Below are 18,151 nucleotides of genomic sequence, written 5' to 3' on the forward strand. Positions count from 1 at the left end.
TGTGTACACGGGTGATTTGTTCTGTAGCAGCTGGCAGGATAAATAGGGGAGACCTTTTTTTCCCTCCTTTCTAGTATTAAATCTGTAGGGAAGGTCCTAGGGATTGCTCTGCAGGCTCTGTGGGAGGACTGTGGAGATCAAAAGCAGTGTGCTAGAGGCAGGACAGAGCTCTTCATTTTACAGGCAAGTTCTCAGACCTCTGTGTGTGTTCTCTGAGCGTGGGGAGGGAAGGCAGCTGTGCTGGCTGTGGACAGAGTGGCTCTGCATGCCAAGCCCCTGACCGACCTCCCAGAACACCCATCCCTGGGATACCTCCATCCCTGCTGCTGTACAGCAGCCAGGGCAGTGTGTTACAGCAGCACAGCCCACCAAGGGCACTCTGTCTGGTGCAGAGTAGATGCAGAAGCTAAAAAGTGTGTCCAGCCCCCTGCTGCCATCCCGCTGTGGGTTCCTACTTGTTAATGTTGGCAAAGGCTGGAGGAGATCACTGTGACCCTGCTTAAACTGTTAAAGTGGTCAGTTACTTACATTAAAATATATATTTTAAGTCTACACTACTTTGGCTTCTCTTTGCTGTTGGATCTTGTTACATCTCTCTCAGACTGAGGAATTCAGTGTCTCAGTGATTGCTCTTTTTGTGATAAAAGGCTCTGGTCCAGTCATCCTTTAACCTACTTTGATAGGCTGCATGGAAAGATTTCCTAAAGCCTTTTGTTAAAAGGCATATTTTCCCATTCTTTTATCATTAGAACACTGTTTCAGCAGCTAATTGCAGAGAAATGGACTTTTATTTTTCTAGCCTTTTGACTAGAGTAAGTACTTTGTAATATCTAATGGGATTAATGACAGAGGTAGTTTTACTTCAGACAGAAGCATTCCTCTTCTAGGTGTTATTAATCTCCCTTGTATTAGGTATGGAGTCATTAGCACAGGTACTGTAAAGGTAGAAATTTGATAGAAGGTGCTAATTCTCTGCCAGCTTAATGGAAGAGCAGCAAAGTGTTCCTCTCCTCAATTAAGCATTGTCTCTGATCTCTATCTTAAGTCATTCAAATACCAAAATGGTTCCAGTGTAAAATCTGACTTCAGGCTGCCTTGAAGTGGAGATTTTGAGCTCTTCTGTGCTGTTCAGTCTTGTGCAGGTGGACTGGGGAATTTGAACCACTAACTGCTTCAAAGTCCTTTGAAGAGCCATTGTTACCTTTGACTGTCTCCCTGCTTGGCTGAGCTGAGCTCTTCTGTTATTTACTGAACCTCGCTTGCATAATTCATTGGAGTTAAATATTCTTTTCTCCTCTGATGCCTTAATCATCTTTTCTGCCTGAAGGTCAGTGCTAACCAGGCCTTTCAGTGTAAGCTTTAGGCCTTGTGAGGGTTACAAAGGCCAGTGCAACAAAAAACTGAGTAAAATTGGCAGTTCCTATACTGAGCAATAAAACATAAAAGGGAACACAGGGATGGCCTGTGCCATGGAAACAATTTCTGTACAAAGATACTGAATAACCAAAACATGTTTAATTTGCAGAAGTGACCAAGTTGTGCTATAGTAGCAATGCACTATTTCCTGGAGGAAACCCCCTTGAAGGTTTTTTGTTGGGTTTTGGGTTTTTGCTAGGAGCACGTGGCCTGGGGTGCCCGAGTGGCTGTTTGGACAGCAAACACATAGATTTGAGTAGGCATGTGTTTAACTTGGCACACACCTCCCAGTATTTGATGTATGTGTGCCAAGCCCTGAGGTCTCATGAGGAAGAATCTGTCAGGGTATGGCCTAGCTCCTGGCTTCTGCCCCAGACATGAGCAACTGTGTTCACTTTTCTGTTTCTCTTTCCTTGCATTTACAAAGATGCTTTGGAGGTTCTTTAGGGCAAAAACCGTCTTGCTGCTTGAGTAGGTCAATGGTTGAGTGGGCATCTGACCTTGGTCAGGGAGTTCTCAGACCTGTGAGAGTGGCACGGAGGAGTGGATGCATGTGAATCACATAACTGAACAGAATGCTGATTTTCTTTTGTTCTCCTTTAATTGACCACATATGATACAAGAGACACATGATGGTGCATGAGATAAATCTGATGGGAAAAGATGAAGAAGACTTTTTATTATTGCTTGATCTTGGTTTAACCACTTATTTTGGTTTTGTCTTTTGCTGGTTTTAGCTGCTTCCGTGCCAATGCCTTCTTATCCCAGTTCTGGCTCTGGTAGTTCCTCTAGCAGCTCATCCACTTCCCACCTGGCATCACCTCCTGTAAGTACAGCTCAGAGGCTGCACTGTTTGTGTTAATGGTTTTCCTGCTTGTGTGTTTGAAATGAGGTCTCTGCTTTAGTGCTCTCCTGGTGCAAGTCACTGAACACTGTGCTCGTGGCTGGGCTTGGTGCAGTGTTCTCTCCAGTTCAGAGTTTGGATCCTGAAGGTTGGCTTACTCTGCCCAAGACATGTTTCAGTGTGCCTGTTGGATGAGAAGCCGTTATGAAAGAAGTTGGTATGAGCAGCACTAGCTTGTCTTGGCAGAGATGGAAAGCTCCTTGGAACCCAAACCAGTTGCTAATTCAGGGTGTAGCTCTGCTTCCTTGGCTGCACATTCTGTGTGTTCAAACAAAGTCTCTGCAGCCTGACAGTGTAGCCCCCTCCTTCTGACCAGCGTGTCCAGGCACCACAGAGGGACATTCAGCAAAGCAGTGTGCTCAGACCAGACCTGCCACAGTTCAGTGGTCTCATGAAAGACGATCTGACCTGATGGGTTTTCTCTCTGGTTACCCAAAATGGTGAAATCTTTTCTGGAGGGCAGGGCATTTAAGTGACCAGTGAAGTGACATTCCTCCAGCTCGATGAACTGAAAGGTTGTTTTTGAAGGCTCTTGGTGAAAGCTGCCTTTGACTTTGAACTCAGGAATGCTGGTGGTGTGATTGGTAAGGGAAGGGAGAAGGATGGGACTTTTTCTTCCCTGGCATGACTGATTTTTTGCTCTGTTCTCTGAGTTTCCATGGGCCAAAGTATCTTAATTTGATATGGGAAGGACTGAGGGGCACCAGCAGAAGTTGATGTAGGTGCTCATGATGTGAGCTGGACAGAGAAGACAGGTCTGCTCCCCTCTGAATATTTCATGGCTGTGTCCCTGAGAGCTTCCTCCCTGCAGCCTGTAGTACAAGGGGGGTGGCTGAGGCCCTCCTGGCCATAAGACTCCAGGAATGAGCAGATGGTGTGAAAAGCAGACTCACTCTCCTGAGCTTTCCTGGTCTGGGAAGCTTAAGGATGGAACAGAATCACTGGCAGACTGGGAGGGGGTTCCATGTTAGAGGTTTACTGCTCCTTTCCTCCTCTGCCCTTGGAGGTTTTGCTGATGGAGGTGTGCTGGCTCAGTCTGGGAAAAATGCCACATCTGCAGGGCAGAGTTCACAGATTGGGTGGAAAAGAGACAACTTTGACAGCTGGAAACTTCCTTCTGCCTGTATGTCCTGTGTGTGCAGAGAGAGGGAGTCCCCACAGCTGCAGCAGGAGTCTCTGCAGGGTGAGCAAGGTCTTAATGAGGCCCAAGTGAAAGCTGCTTCAAGTCTTTCTCAGCCTGGAAATGCCTTAGGATAAAGATTGTGATCTCCTCTGTGGGCAGTTCAGCTGCCTTAAAGCTTTCTTAAACCATCCAGCCTCCTCCATCTGTCTGCAGTGGGAGGGGATTGTGGGGCTGTTCATCATTTAGCTGAAGGAAGCAGGAAAATGGGACTTTTTAGGGACTGTCCTGCCTCTGACAGCTGTGAGCTGTTTATCTGCTGAAAGTTTAATCTCTTTTGGGCCTTTCTTTAGCTCCTTAGCAGCAGTACAGCAAAACAGGGTGGTCTTAGAAGTTCAGGACACTTATCTCCATGTTACCAAGTGCTGCAAAAGCACAAATAGAGACCAGATGGTTCTGTGTTTAAGAACAAAACAGAAAAAACCATAACCCTAAAGAACAACCAAAAGTATCTCTGAAAGCTCCTCTCATGTTCCCAGCCATACTAAAGTGAGTTGGTAGAAAATGAGGGATTGATCCAGAAAACCTCAGCAGAGGGATGCAATACATTGAGTGAATTTTTCTTATCTGTGGAGCATCAGACACACTGGAAATATGTTTTGTGTAACAAAAGATGCACTGTTCTGACAGGGACATAAAAGGCTGTTCCTTTTCAGCAATCTGAACAGCTGCTTCTGGTAAACCATCAGCCCTGGTTTATCAGCAAAATGTTGTTTGTAGCCTTGTACAGCTCAGTTTAAAGGATGGAGCAGAATGATGAAGTAGCTGTGCTGAGGGCAGTGTTTGTTTTCTCCTTGAATTAGCAGTCCCTTGGAGAGATGCAGCAGCAGCTGCAGGAGAAGGCACTGGCATCTCCTACCCAGGATTCTCCCGGGTTTCTGCACGGATCCAAGGACTCTGCAGGGAGCAGCAGCAAGAATTCCTCCTGTGACACAGATGACTTCGTCATGGTCCCAGCACAGTTCTCAAGTAAGGTGGTTTCTGAAAATGCAGATGTTCTGAGCAGAGGGGGGGGTGTGGATGTTAAGGATAGATATTGAAAACTTGAAAGAGTGATTAAACTTGTCTCTTTGGACTGAATAGTAGGAGTGGTTTTGTTTTCAAGCTGGCAGAGACATCTGGCTCACTGGCTAGGTTCATAGGATGGTTTGTAATTACCTTTAAAGACAGGATTTGATAGTAAAGATTACTTGAGGATCTCAATAAGAGATTGAACCTGGAAATCCAACTAGAAAAGAAGATAAATGGGCTCACAGGGAAAAGTCTCTCTCCCAGAAGCTTTTACCTTGTTATCCTGTCATCAGTTTCACTCAGCATCACAGTCCAAGACAGGATTTCAGCCAGCAAGCTGGATTTTACAAAAATCCCCGAGAAAAACTAAAATATGTTGTTTTTTCTTCAAGTGCTCTAAATTTCATTTTATGACCTTTATGTGTTTATACTTTGATAGAACTTGCTTGAAAATACAGCTGTACATAGAACCAGGCCACAGTTCAGCCACATGCCTTAGTATGTCCATGCACAAGTCCTTACTTAACCAGCAGAAGGACATTGTTCAACCTTGCCCATGTGTGTGATGCTTTGCTGAGTTGGAAGTTAGTGATAACTGCTGAGATTCCTCCTTTCACTGTTGCACCACTTGTATTAAAACAGGAATTTGGAGGGGTAGAGTAATCTCTGGAAGATCTCTGCAATCCTTACGATAAGGAGGAGCTTTGTTTTTCCTGGAATCACTGGTGGGTCCAGTACACACTTGCCTGGTGCTGGTCATGTTCCCAGTGTTCAGATGTTTTTTGTATCCAGCTGCCAGCTCATTTGGCTGTTCTGGATCTTTGCCACAGAGGACAGGGATGTTCCAAAGCACTCTGAAGATCTTGTACCACTTTTACACAGCAGCCAGTGACTTGCACCAAGTGGACATGGACCTGTTGCCTCAAATGATTGCCAGGATTGTCAAGCCCCCTTCCAAGAGGACTTGCTTTCAGCCTAAATTTTCCAAAACTTCAGGGTGTAAGGCTTAGCAGCATCCACCATGAACTTCAGCTTCAGCCCACGTGTGGTTTGCAAAACACTGACTTCAGGAACAACTCAGCAGGGCTTGGAGGAGCAGGAAATTCTATACAATATCTCAATTGCTATGAATGTATAAAGGTTTTTAAGAAAATTATCTTGAATTAATTTATTTCTGCACTTCCTTGTTCCTCAGGTGAGTTAGCTGCTGAGGCTGCAGGAGGGAAACCAATCCAGGACAGCCTGATGTACAGTGGGTAAGACCACCAAGGCACCTGAAATTGCCCAGCCACTGGAGCCTGCTGGGTGTTTGGGGCTGTGTGGTTCTGGTGGGTAGGAGGGAAGATGTTCCTGAGTTGTCAGCCTTTTTTTCAGGGATGTCTGTCATCTGCCAGGTTCTGACCATTTTCACTTTCATGTGGTGGGAGCAGGATGACAGTGCCCAGAGCTCCCACTGACAAGGTGCTGGGCAGACAGAGCTCTGTGCTGTGCTTTGTAGGAGGGAAACAGGGTTGGTTCCCAGGCTCTGACAGCTGAGTTCTTTTCTGTTTTCCTCAGGAGTTCCCTGGTGACTTCAGCGGGCTTGGAAAGCCAGGGGAGGACACCATCTCCATCACCCCCATACAGCAGTTCTCCAAGCCCATCTGGGTAAGAAAAGCTGTTTGGTGGTGTCTGTGCAACACTGAATCATCCAACTCCCATTGACTTCCAGAGGGGATTTTACTGCTGTTGGTGTGCTGGGCAAGATCCACATCTCTCCTCTTAATTCATGGGTAACAAGAAACACCCAGGAGAAACTCCCCAGCCTTGGGCACTGATCAGTCCCAACAACTGAGCCTGTCTCTCCCTCTTCTGGCTCTCAGGAGGGGCTAGGAGAGAACACAGGAGAGCTGGAATTAACTCTGTTCCCTGAGGGGGCAGGGATTGTTCTCAAGCAGAAGGCAAATGTGCTCCACTGGCACGTTCCCCCAGTGCCCAGCCCTCGGAGCTGGGGAGGATTCCAGCTGAAGACCCTTGTTTCTAATTCTGATTTACTGGACAAGTGTGGGGGAGTGTTGCTCATCTCCCCTTGCTGTGGAAGGACAGATGAGGGCCTGCTTAGCTGTTTGTGGTTTGTTGAAAAGCTCTTTGTGCTGTGTCTCTAGAAAGTAATGCTGATACTGGACCTTGTTTACTAATGGGGGATGCAGGAGTAGGAGGAGCATGTGCAAACAGGCATGGTCCTGGGTTTCATTCCAACTAAACCAGTTGCTCTAAACTCAGTTTTGGCCTTTACAAGTGTTGTAGGTGACAGCTGCCCAGTGGGGTCAGACACTTTTGTGTTCTGAAGGTGTTAATGGCCTTTGGAAGGTGATCCCCTTGACTCTGGGCCCTGAAGCTTTAGGGTATGTGCTTGGCTTGCAGGGAACTGCTTGTGTTGTTTCCCATCTTGTTCTTGCCTGCTGGGGAAGCAGGACAGCTTTCATCTGCTGTTCTGTCAATATGGCACCTGTCGGGGGAGGATGGTTTAAGGGGATTTCACACTGGGAGATGGATGACCCTAAAATCTTTTTTAAGAAGATAATATAGTCCCAGGCTGCGTGTTGAACACATTTGTCATGAACAGAGCCCAGAAAATGACAAAACATAGCCTCAAAGCTTACAAATTTAACAGAGAATAATATAGCTCAGAGCCTCGCTGACGTGATCAGATTAATTGGCAAGCATGTACCACAGTGTGGAGTTTAATTGCATGAGGCTTCTTATGCCATGGCCTGCTAAGCTTTTTAACAGCTTATTCCTTAACTGATTCCTTTGCATTCTGGAGAGCTGTCTCTGTTAAAGGATTGGGCCTTGCTTCTGGGCAGCAGTGAGGAGAAATTCATGGAAGCTGACCACAAATGCTGCCCACTTCTCACTGTTCACCAAACTGGCCTCATCATTTTCTGGTGGATCCCAGGGTGCCAGTCAATGCCAGAGGCTTTGATCTAACCATGTTTCCACTCTCACTGTTTTTCCTACTCCTTCCCAGCAGCTTCTGTGGAGCAGTAGCCTCTAGTGCTACTTCCCACTTTTCTGTTTGCCTTGAGGTAACACTGGAAAGCTCATTTCTGTGCTGTTTGGGATGGGGGAGTAAGACATCAGTATTGAAAGACTGGAGTCACTCTGAGTCCAGAGGATAAAGCATGCTCTTTGGTCTGTCCCCTGAAAGTGCTCTGAGCTGGTGCCACCCAGGTGTGCCCTCACTGGGTTTCAGTGCCCTTCCCTGTAGGTGGCACGAGACCTGTTGGTTCAGCACTTGGCTCCACTGGTGCAGAGGACTCCTGGTTTTCCCTCTGCCTGCTCACTTGGAAGCAGCATTCTCCCTTCCATGTGTGGCTCCAGGCTAGCAGGCAATGCTGGCTGCAGTCCCTCTGGGACAGAAAGCAAGGGCTGTTTCAGAGTGGCCAGCAGTGGGTTTTCCACAGGATATTATGGTACACTGACAACTCTCCTTGCTCTTAATTAAAGAGATTAAGAACTGGGCAGAATTACAACATGCCAATAATTGATCCTTTATTTTTTTTTAATTCTGTTTTTTAAACACTTCCTTGAAGATGCTTAGTAAGTCTAATGAAAGGTTATTCCTTGGATGTACCCCACAGCACTAGATTTAATACTGTTTTCAAAGAGCTTTTAATTACTGCCAAGTAGTTAAACTCCCTGTGCCAGCTTTATCTCTTGGACTTTGCAGGTTTATGGTCAAATAGCATTCTTAAGGGCTTGAGGCCATTTAGCAGGTTTAGTGTATGTCACCTCATTTGGATAATTTCCTTTGCAACTTGCACCATGTGAAGGAAGTAAGGACTTGATATAACTCCTGGGGAGAGGGAGAATCCTTTTACCCAAGAACTTCTTTTCTTTTCTGATAAAGAATTTTGATCAGATAGAAAAGATAGCATGTTCAAAGTGAGCACAAGGTTTCATGTGAACCTTCACGTTTCTTGCTAAAGCTTTGTTTTGTTTATGTCTGTCACAACACTATGTTTTATACTCGTGGAAGGCAGCTACATCAAAGCCTCACCTTTTTGTTGGGCTACTGGAAACCTTGAATGCCTTTTTTTTTGTGTGTCAGTGAAGAATCCAGGCATCCATGCTGCCTTTTGGAGACAAATAGGAAATTAAGAGTCTGTTTTCTTGGTGGAAGAAATAAGTGTACGCAAGGAAGAAAATGTGGAACTTTAAAGTTGAGAGAGGAATGAAAAGATCAAAATCATTTGATCATTCAGCCTTGATGAAAGGTCTCTTCCAGCTATTTGGCTCTCCTGTGGTGGAGGAGTGTCTTCACATGCACTGTGTGGAGATCTGTGGATACTTTACTGCAGATCATCTTTGTTAGTGCTGTCACCATAAACCACACAATGCTATGACCTTCCTCAAAACAGAAATTCTGGTAATGAGATGCTTTAAACTACCAAATAAGTCACAAACTCTTATTTCTTCCCCTGAATACACGTGTGTTCTTGCTGAATTAAGTATATCCTTTCATGTCATGTAAAATATTTTCATTCCAAGTGCTAGACTCCAAGGAGTGATGCTTCCATCTTGTCAGGGGCAGACCCGGGTGTGTGTCCTTGCTGGACAACGAGGGAGACTGCAGAAGCCTTCATTACCAATAAGATCTCCCTGTAATTGTTCAACATCCCTGCAATTGGTGTTGGCAGTTGCAAATAGCTTTGCCATGGCAATTAATCCTAGAATTCTGGGACCTTTGGGAAAGGACTTTAGGCAGCTACTTAGTTAAATGTGGTATTTGCATGGGTTTTGTACAGCATGGTTTGATTGTAGCCTGGTGGACAAGCCAAGAGTGACCTGGGGGAGCAGGTATCAGACATGAGCCAGTTAACCTGCTTGGATGGAAGGAGCCTGAAATTTGCAGAAATTACTTGTCCCATTTTGTGTGTGTGGTATTCTGTCTTGTCCTTGATGGGCATAGATACCAGCTCCTGTCCCTCAGATTTATTTTCTCCTGAGCTGCCTTCTCCACCCTGCAGTTAACTTGGCAGTACTGTGATCTGCAGCACTGCATTCCCTTCGTGGTGTGAGACTTCCACGGGGATGCCGTGGCTGCAGCAGTGCTGTGCATGAGTCAGTCACAAGCAGCTTTGTCAGCAAAGTCTCTGCTGGTGTCCTTTGTGAGCCAGGGGTGTTTAGCCCCTGTGCAGCTCTGTCTGCTTGGCTGTGGATCTGAGCTGTTGGAAACTGGGCCAGCCATGGCCTGAAATAGCAGGGCTCTGGTTTTCCTGGAGGGAGTGGTGTGCTTGGGTGTACGTTTGAACATCAGGCTGTGGGTGGGAATGGTGCTGGAGGAAAGGTGCCTGTTTTCAGGAGATGTGTGGTGCCACTTCCCTTTGATATCACTTTGAACCACCTCCTGCTGCAAACCCAAGCCCCAGAGCAGCCCAGGGGACGCTCCCTGCGTGCAGTTGCTTCGTGAAGATAAAATCTCCAATTAGCTGGTGGAAGGCCCAGCCCTTACAGGAGGTTCTCTCTGTGTCTCCTTTCCACAGCCGGCCAGGGCAGTTTTCCAGCAGCAAGTACGGCCACTCCGTGCCCATCCCAGTCCCCACACAGATCCACAACTACCGTCGGATCGAGCAGAACCTGCAGTCTCCCAATCCATACTCCTCTCCCCGGTAAGTGCTGGGGCTGGGACCAGGGGGTCTGCAAACAAACTGCTTTACACTGTACTTTCTGTGCCTTTGTAAATATCTCTGTGTTGGGCTCTCCCCCTTGCTGTAGGGGTGTGTTTTGGGGTGGTTTTGGGGTTTTTTTTGTGGTGGTGCTGAGATTTTTTAGCACTGTTAATTTTGCCTGTGTGCTTTCATGTGAGAAAGCTCCTGTCAGCTCAGAGTGAAGGCTGAGCCACTTTGAGTCTGACAGCTTTTCCCATGCCAGCTATGGATTGGGCATCCAAGTGTCCAGGCAGAGAGAACCATCCATGTGGCAGATGCCTTTATAAAAGGAAAATTTGAGATAAACAACTAAAATGGATGAGGCTACAGAACCTACCTGACTTTACCTTAATTGGTTCCTGTAGCCAGTCATACCACAGATGATGTGTTGTGCACGAGTTGCATTTTAATGTGGTTATGCAGCCAGGACTGAGTAAATCATGAGCAATCTAAGCCCGTGAGGCAGAGCATGTTTTCTGGAGGCTGTCAGGAAGACCCTGACGCCGAGTCTGCAGCAGACAGCTGACCTGAGTGCAGAGGCAATGCCTGGTACATCCAAGACATTAAGGGCTTCTATCTCTTCTCACATATGATTGCTGGCTGGCAGCAGCGGCCCAGGTCGTGGACTGATGGGAAGGAGACCAGCACAGGATCTTAAGGAGCTTGTGCAACAGAGGCACTCAAATAGAAGTGTCTAGGAGGTGTCTAGGATGAGTGGTGTTGGTGTCTGGATTAGTTAAAGTTTAGATTTCGAAAGTAGGGTAATACCTACATCAGCCTAAGTTTGGGCTTCAGCCAGCCTAATTCAGGATGAGGACCCAGAAGTGGAGGCCAGAAGCAGAGACACAACATGCTAATACTGATCAAGGATAGGGATTAGCAGAAGGCTTGATCTGTGCCACTGTAACTTTAATACTGCTTTATGTTAACTTTTTCGAGCGTGTGGCAGGTTTTGTGGTAAACTCTGTCCTGTTTCCTGTGTGCCTTATGTTTTTGACAGCAAAACTTGTGGACACTGTTGGTTTTGGACCTCACAAGAGCCCTGGTTATCCCTGTGAGGTATCAAGAGAGAGCTCTGGAGAAGGTGCTGTGCCAACCCCAGATCTGGTGATGGGCTGCTGAGCTGAGGCTCACAGCCCACAGCTACAGTCAGGGAGCAAAGTGCCATGTTTTGCTGCTTTTAGTCACCCCTGGGTAATGCTGAGAGTGGCATGTCCCTGCACAGGAACTCGAGGAATGGCCCCAATCAGGGTGACTCACAGGCTGCTTTTAGCATCTTCTCAGCATCTCTGGCGTCATGTTTGTCCTGCCCCAGGAAGCCATACTTATCTCTGGCCATCACTTCCTCTAATCAGCAGGTTCAGTAGACACCCTTCAGGAATGAAGGAGAAAACTCCACCAGGCATTTAGTGTGTGATTCCGCTTTTCCATCAGGTGTATCAAACCGACCACTGGTGCCAAGAGCTGAGTCGTGTTTGCTGAGTCATTTGATTGCAAACCTTGACGTGCACTCTGGTGGCTGAGAAATGTCCCCCTGTCACCTGACTGGCTGCTGTGTGCCCGTGTCACTGCTGTGGTTGTGGACAGATGTGTGGCTTGCTGAGGTGCTGGTTAGGTGTGTGTGCCTCTGGCCACATCACCTGTCCTGCTCCTCTGCCGGCTTACCCCAGGTCTCACAGGGTGGCGTTTGACATTCCACATCTTCCAGCAGCAGCAGTCTCCTGGTGGTTTTCTTCTGCAAGCTCCTGATAGATAAAATTCAGCCTTCTGCATGGCTCATGGTCTGGAGAATTAAAAACATGGCAGGGCAATACTTTCTGCCACTGAATATCTAGGTATCTTCTCACCTTTCTCTTTGGAGATTCATTTTGCTTCAGGGCCAGGCACTTGATGAGCTTTAGCCTCTGAATCTGGAGCAACCTGAAGAGAAGTGATTTTTAGGTTAAAATTTTCAAGTATTTCCTTTTTTCCAAGCATGTGATTATAGCATGGATTTACTTGGGTGCAGAATATGGTAACACATTGAATAGGGGCAGGGAGGTTGGCAGATCAACTACTCAACTATCTCAACTACTGAAATAGATTTATTTTTTAAAATATATTTATTTTCTGAAATGTGCCATAAAGTGAAATATACACCTAGAAGTGTTGTTGAGTAGATTTACTGACTGTTCATCAGGATGATTCTGCCAGTCCTGGCACTGCTGAAACCCACATCCTTTGTTCCTTCTGTTCAGATTCATGAGGACAGTTAAATGCAGCATCCCTGGCAGAGGAGGCAGGATACCTTAGTGACAGCATCTTTCAGTGACTCAAGCAAGGAGGGGTTTTTTTCAGCAGTCATTGATTCCTGTCCAGAAAACCACCTACTTCTTGAGACTAGTGTTCTTGTAACAAGAGAAAAAGTGTTTTAAAATTGAGAATACAATGAAGGACTTGATGAACTGTGTTCTCATATAGAGGAGTGTAATGGGAATCTTGGTGCAGGAGATTCCCTTCCCAGAGGCAGAATGGCATTGCAATTTAGGTTGTGTGTTCTTAATGATGGTGAAAAGATTAACATATTGAGAAATAATTAATTGATATGCAGTAATCCTGTCTCTTTCCAGACTGATAGTGTGGATGTACTCACTTTCCCACTAGTTTCCTCTTCTGTTTCATTTTAGCACTGGCTAATACTTAAGGTTCCTGCATGTGTGGGATTTACAAATTAATTTTAACTCCCTAAGTTGAGCCTTCACAAGGAGTTAAAGGTGTTTAGACAGGCAATTCTGACTGTCCAGCCCAAAACCCCAAATTCCTCTGGGTAGCTGTGAAGTGTTTCAGATCTGACAGCCACACACCTTTGTGTTTTGCTCAGTAGCTCCTGATTTGAGTCCAAGCTCTGCTGCAGGGCAGTGCCTTGGCACACTTTGCCTCAGCATTGAGCACAGAGCTTTCTGCCTAAAGGCTGCTCTGACTGAAGGGCAAGTGGCTCAGCACAGGAGGCACACTTGAATAAAGCCCTCTCAGGGCATTCTGGAGACACTGCCTACAATAAACATCTTGGACATGGCAAGATAGGAAACTGTCTTGTTCAGGTTTGGTGTGGATAACTGCAAGCATCTGAAGTGTCTCTGAAAAATTACTGTCCTGTTTACAGCTAAGCTAACCCCCATTGTTCTTTTCATTTATTTGAATCGAAACTCTTTTGAACAAGGATTATCATCTTAATCTGTTTTGGTGTAGTCCTAGAACATTTTGATCCAGGATAAATACTCATGAAGCTCTGCTTTTGTGGGAGTAACTGTGTGTGTGTTGTGTGCTGCTGTTCTCCTTCCTCTTCTGGCCTGGCCTCTGGAGTGACCTGTGTGCTGCTCTTGTTTCCTGTAAGGTCTGGTACGGTCCGGAGGTCCAGCAGTACAAGTCCTCTTGGTTTTCCCAAAACTGGTGCTTCCCCTCCTTATCCTGGAGAGCATGGATCCATGCCCAGCACTAAAAAGCTCTCCTTTGGTGGTGCCAAGCCGTTCATGCCATCACCACAAGGTAAGATGGCAGCTGGCACATTGCTGTCCTAATAAACTCATTTGCCTCTTTTCTGTAAAGAGAGGGGTTTGACCACCTGTAGCTGCCAGGTAGTAGAGAGTTCAGATTGTTGTGTTCCCCTGTGGTTCTTCTCCACAGATGATTTGACAAGTGTTTTGACCTCAGTAAAACAGAGGGGAAAATACCTGTTAGCCCCAGGAGAGGTAGGCTTTGCTTTGGTGCCTGCATCAAACATTTTGCTGCCCTCAGAAGGGGGCATCTGTAAGTGCAAAGTATCTTTTTACTGGCTTGGGTTGGGGTGAGAACAAATGTAAGCCAATTATTGTCAAAGCAAACTTCTGAGCAGCTTTGAAAGGGCTTGAACTTCCAGACTGAGAAGTTCTGGCTGAATATCTGGTATCCTGATCTAGATGCTAACAAGCAGTTCAAGTGGAAAGGGACAAGAGAAACCCCAATGTGCAATGGATGCAATTTTCTGTTTTCTGTAAAAGAACAAGCTGACATAATGAGCTGTTCTATATCCCTGGTGTCTCTGATACTGTATTTATTAGTCTGTGCTTATGGGGAAATACAGTATATTCATATTCTATTCCTCTGAACTAAAAGCACTGCAAAGTCAGACTGCAACTTGCTAAACTAATACCAGGCAGAGGTTTTTTTACCTCCTTTTACAGGAGTTGATGATCTTTTCACCACACAGCAGGGCTGAGAAAATGGAAAAGATAACTGGCATCTTTCTATAAACAGGTGGTGCACAGTGCTGTTCTTGCCTATGAAAACTTAATACTGAATTAACCTCCTTTTTATTTCATTCCCTCACAGTTGGAACAATCCCAGAGCAGCCCAGCCAGACTGTTATCCCATCTTCTCTTGGAGCAGAAGTGAGAAGCAGAGTTCCTGCTGCCGGTGCGTCGGTCCTTGCCTTCCCTCATTATTCCCGTGGATAAAGTCAGAACTGTAGTCTCATGGCATTTAGGTTGAGCTGGTTGCTTCAGCAGCTTCTCTGGATGTTTGGCCAGCCAGGATCTCTGTGTGCTGGTGGGAATTGGGGTTGTTCCATTCGCTTTCTGACAGCCAGCATCTTCCAGTGCTGACAGACCTAGTGTTGCAAAAACTCAGATTTGGGACTTGGAAGCCAATGGATTGAGCGTAGGAAAAGCATCTCAAAACCTCTAACACCTCCTCTGCCAAGAGGCCTGCTTGATGTGTAGTTTCCTTGCTGCTGAGCTCTGACAGTCAGGGTTTTTGTCTCTGAATGGGCGGCAGTGAAAAAAAGAAGCTGCACTTTTATTTCCCTGTTGTTCATATCTCATCCTCCCACAGACTCAAAACATGACCAGGTCTGGTATTGCTGTGGCTGTGCCCAGTACCATTCTTAGCCCTAGAAGGTTTTGCTGTGCAGCTGTTTGAGCTGTAGATCCTGGATCAGGCTGTGTCTCTGTGTTAGGAGCAGGCAGTGATGTGGTTTGTCACTCTGTGCCCTCCAGGTTCCTTGGCACCCGAGCAGTCTCCTCGAGGGATGGGCTCCCGGCTCCACAGTGCTCCCAACCTGTCGGATTTGCATTCCTGCAGGCAGAAGATAACCAAGCAGCACTCTGATCCTCTTGTTGCTCACTTTGGTCATACCCCAGTCAGCCAGCCTCTGCAGATCCACGGCTTGCAGCACTGCCGGCAGCTCCGATCCTCACCAAAGCTCTCCGAGTTCATGCAGAGAAGCCCTTTGCCAACAATTATGGGCTCCCCTACAAAGGTGTGCCCAGGAGTCTGCTTTTGGGCTTCTCACAGCTTGATCTTCTGGGTGATCTGGGGATGAGCTGCTGCAGGATCAGGATAACTCTGACCTGGATTTATCAGCACTTGCTCCTATCCTGTGAGGGCTGTGCAGTGATCTGTGTGCAATGGGGTGGTGTCCTACTTCCCTTGGGCAGCTCTGCCCTGGCAGCAGTGCTCAGCAGAGCCTGGGCTTGGGAGCAGGCAGGGGAAGGAGCTGCCCCAGTGGCCAGAGTGACTGGCTGGTGGGGACATGGTGACCCAGCTGTGACACAGGTGTGTCCAGCAGTGACAGCCCTGTGCCTCATGGGGAGCAGGCACTGTGACAGCATTTCCTCTGCTTGCAAAATTCTCAGCAGTTTGTTGTCCTTTTGTTTTAGCCTTTCTGGGATTAGGGGCAAGTAACTGTTCAGGGTAGGATTTCTACCCTTATTTCAGGCAGGTTGTTAAACAGTTTGATTTTGTTAAACAAATGGGGACAAAGAGAAACCTTCCTCCTTCATTTTAAGTACAGATCTCTGTTCTTTCTATTCTTCTTAGGCTGTGTCCCCATTTGAGTTTCCCAAAACCCCAAGTTCCCAGAACCTTCCTCCTTCATTTTAAATACAGATCTCTGTTCTTTCTATTCTTAGGCTGTGTCCCCATTTGAGTTTCCCAAAACCCCAAGTTCCCAGAATCTCCTCACCCTGTTGGCCCATCAGGGGGTCATGATGACTCCGACCCGGAACAAGACCTTGCCAGATCTGAAGGAGATGGGTCATTTCCACTGCCAGCAAACTGGGCTGGGGTTGAGGCCTGTGGAAGAGATCAAGGGCAGGTGAGCTGCAGTCTGCTTCATGCACTGGTGCTTCACTCCTCAATACAGGACAGATGGGGCAAATTTCAAGCCCCAGCTGATGCTGAAGTTGTAGTGAGGCATCTGTAAACATTGTGTAGTTATCTGCTAGCCCCCTTGGATTGCAAACAGGTATGATGCAGACTTTAAAAAGTCTTCCTGTAAACAGACAGGCCGTGGCCTGTATTTTTTAAAATGAAAGATTGTCTGCAGCTTCACACCATGTTTAGTGTGCAGTGTTTCATCAAGTGGGGATGCAAGACTTTGTTACCAGACAAGCAATTGCTCTCTGTGGGGCCTGTCACGGAGGAGAAGCTGTTCCGGGTGTTCCTCCTCCATCAAACAGTGGCACAAATCTTCAGAAGAGAGATCTGTTGGAAAAACACGTGCTGGCTGTCATGAGCACTGCAGGACAGAAAGTCACCCAGGTGCTGCTGTGGTTTTTCTTACGTGCACTCCCTGCACACTGCAGCTTTCCTCAGTGTTCTGGAGGAGTCCTCTGATAATAATTTTCATTGTTTTCACCAAAAACAAATTGTGTTGCATTAACATAGTAAGGACTTGCATTACTGCAGTTACTCATGATAGTTTTGTGCTTTCTACAAGTAGCAGCAGGTGCTTCAGGTGCTGTGTTGAAAGAGCATTTTTTTCAGCTCCAGACTGTTTACTGTGTAGTGTTAAGTGGCTGTGGACCAGGAATAGCACAAAGAAGTGAAGTTAGCTGGCACCTGGCACCTGTTGACTTTCAGCATCATGTTGTGTGTACTGTTTTTAGATCTCTGAGCACAGGCAGGCTCACTGACCTGCTCCTCAAGGCAGCCTTTGGGGCACAGATCTCAGAAGCTGGCAGCAGCGACAGCCTGAACAATGAGAAGCCAATGGAAATTGCAGGTAGGTGGGGAGGCCAGGCAGATCTGGCAGGATGTCCTGGGCTGGGGTTTGCCTGCACCCCTCCTGCAGATGGGAGGCTGCTTTGCCGGTGGCTCTTGGCACAGGAAGCGCCGTGTGTGCGGAGTGCAGTGGTGTTTGCTCCCCCCCGCTCTGTGGGCTGTGTGTGCTGTGTAACTGCTGGGTAGTGGTGTGATTTTTGTAGGCAGGGCTTCCTCTTTTGGCCCCTTCTGAGTGTGATAACCTGTGGAAGTGGTGGCTTGGTGCCAGGTGGCTCCAGTGCGAATGGCTCTGCAGGGGTGGGTGTTCTGGGCGTGCAGGGCAGGCAGCAAGGAGGGAGAGCAGCTGCAGCAGTGGCTGGTGCTGCCCAGGCTCTGTCCTGGGGCCCGTGGTGCTGGGGGTGCCTCAGTGGCCTGTGCTGGTGCCCGCTGTGTGCCAGGAGAGTCTGCAGGAACACACCCGTGCTCTGCGTAACCTTCCTGTAATGCCGGTCTGCACCTTTCAACTGTCTCCCCAGCTCCCTCAGGTGCTTACGGAGGGACCCTGCACTCTGGTGCCCGGGCTGGGGGCTCTGCCAGCCCATCCCCAGTGATTTTTACTGTCGGATCCCCTCCCAGTGGAACAACCCCCCCACAGACCACGAGGACCAGGATGTTTTCAGGTAAAGGGCCGATACCTACCTGCCTATTCCAGTGGGAATGCCTGGGGGCAGAGAGATGTGTTGCATTCCCTGCTGCAGGGCACTGCTGATGGCAGAAGGCTGCCCAGAGCAATCTGTAAGAGCTCAGCTGGTCTCAGCAACTTTGATGTTCTAGTGCTGGCTCCTGCCAACCCCAGTTGTTGCTGCTAACTGTTTGCACTGGCATTAGTGCCAGAGAGTGGCTTTCCAGTGCTGTAAGAGACAAGCAAACTTTTACTTTATTGCTCTC

General features: G+C 47.3%; 1 protein-coding gene across 4 annotated transcripts in view; it reads left to right on the top strand.

The window, feature by feature from the left end:
• The window catches only part of ULK1 (unc-51 like autophagy activating kinase 1), a 75,890-nt gene that overhangs the window by 45,739 nt on the left and 12,000 nt on the right, over positions 1-18,151 (top strand). For 2 of the 4 annotated variants that reach the window (XM_041410423.1, XM_041410426.1), the window contains exons 13-23: positions 2,154-2,242; positions 4,304-4,469; positions 5,707-5,767; positions 6,069-6,158; positions 10,040-10,165; positions 13,578-13,729; positions 14,552-14,635; positions 15,217-15,479; positions 16,132-16,316; positions 17,110-17,225; positions 17,740-17,883. In XM_041410423.1, coding sequence (XP_041266357.1) covers positions 2,154-2,242; positions 4,304-4,469; positions 5,707-5,767; positions 6,069-6,158; positions 10,040-10,165; positions 13,578-13,729; positions 14,552-14,635; positions 15,217-15,479; positions 16,132-16,316; positions 17,110-17,225; positions 17,740-17,883 — 1,476 coding nt within the window. The remainder of the gene's footprint in view (positions 1-2,153; positions 2,243-4,303; positions 4,470-5,706; positions 5,768-6,068; positions 6,159-10,039; positions 10,166-13,577; positions 13,730-14,551; positions 14,636-15,216; positions 15,480-16,131; positions 16,317-17,109; positions 17,226-17,739; positions 17,884-18,151) is intronic. The other 2 variants (XM_041410424.1, XM_041410425.1) reach the window with 2 other exon arrangements.

Source organism: Onychostruthus taczanowskii, unplaced genomic scaffold (assembly GCF_017590055.1).
Source record: "Onychostruthus taczanowskii isolate IOZ18803 unplaced genomic scaffold, ASM1759005v1 scaffold32, whole genome shotgun sequence".
Lineage (NCBI taxonomy): Eukaryota > Metazoa > Chordata > Aves > Passeriformes > Passeridae > Onychostruthus > Onychostruthus taczanowskii.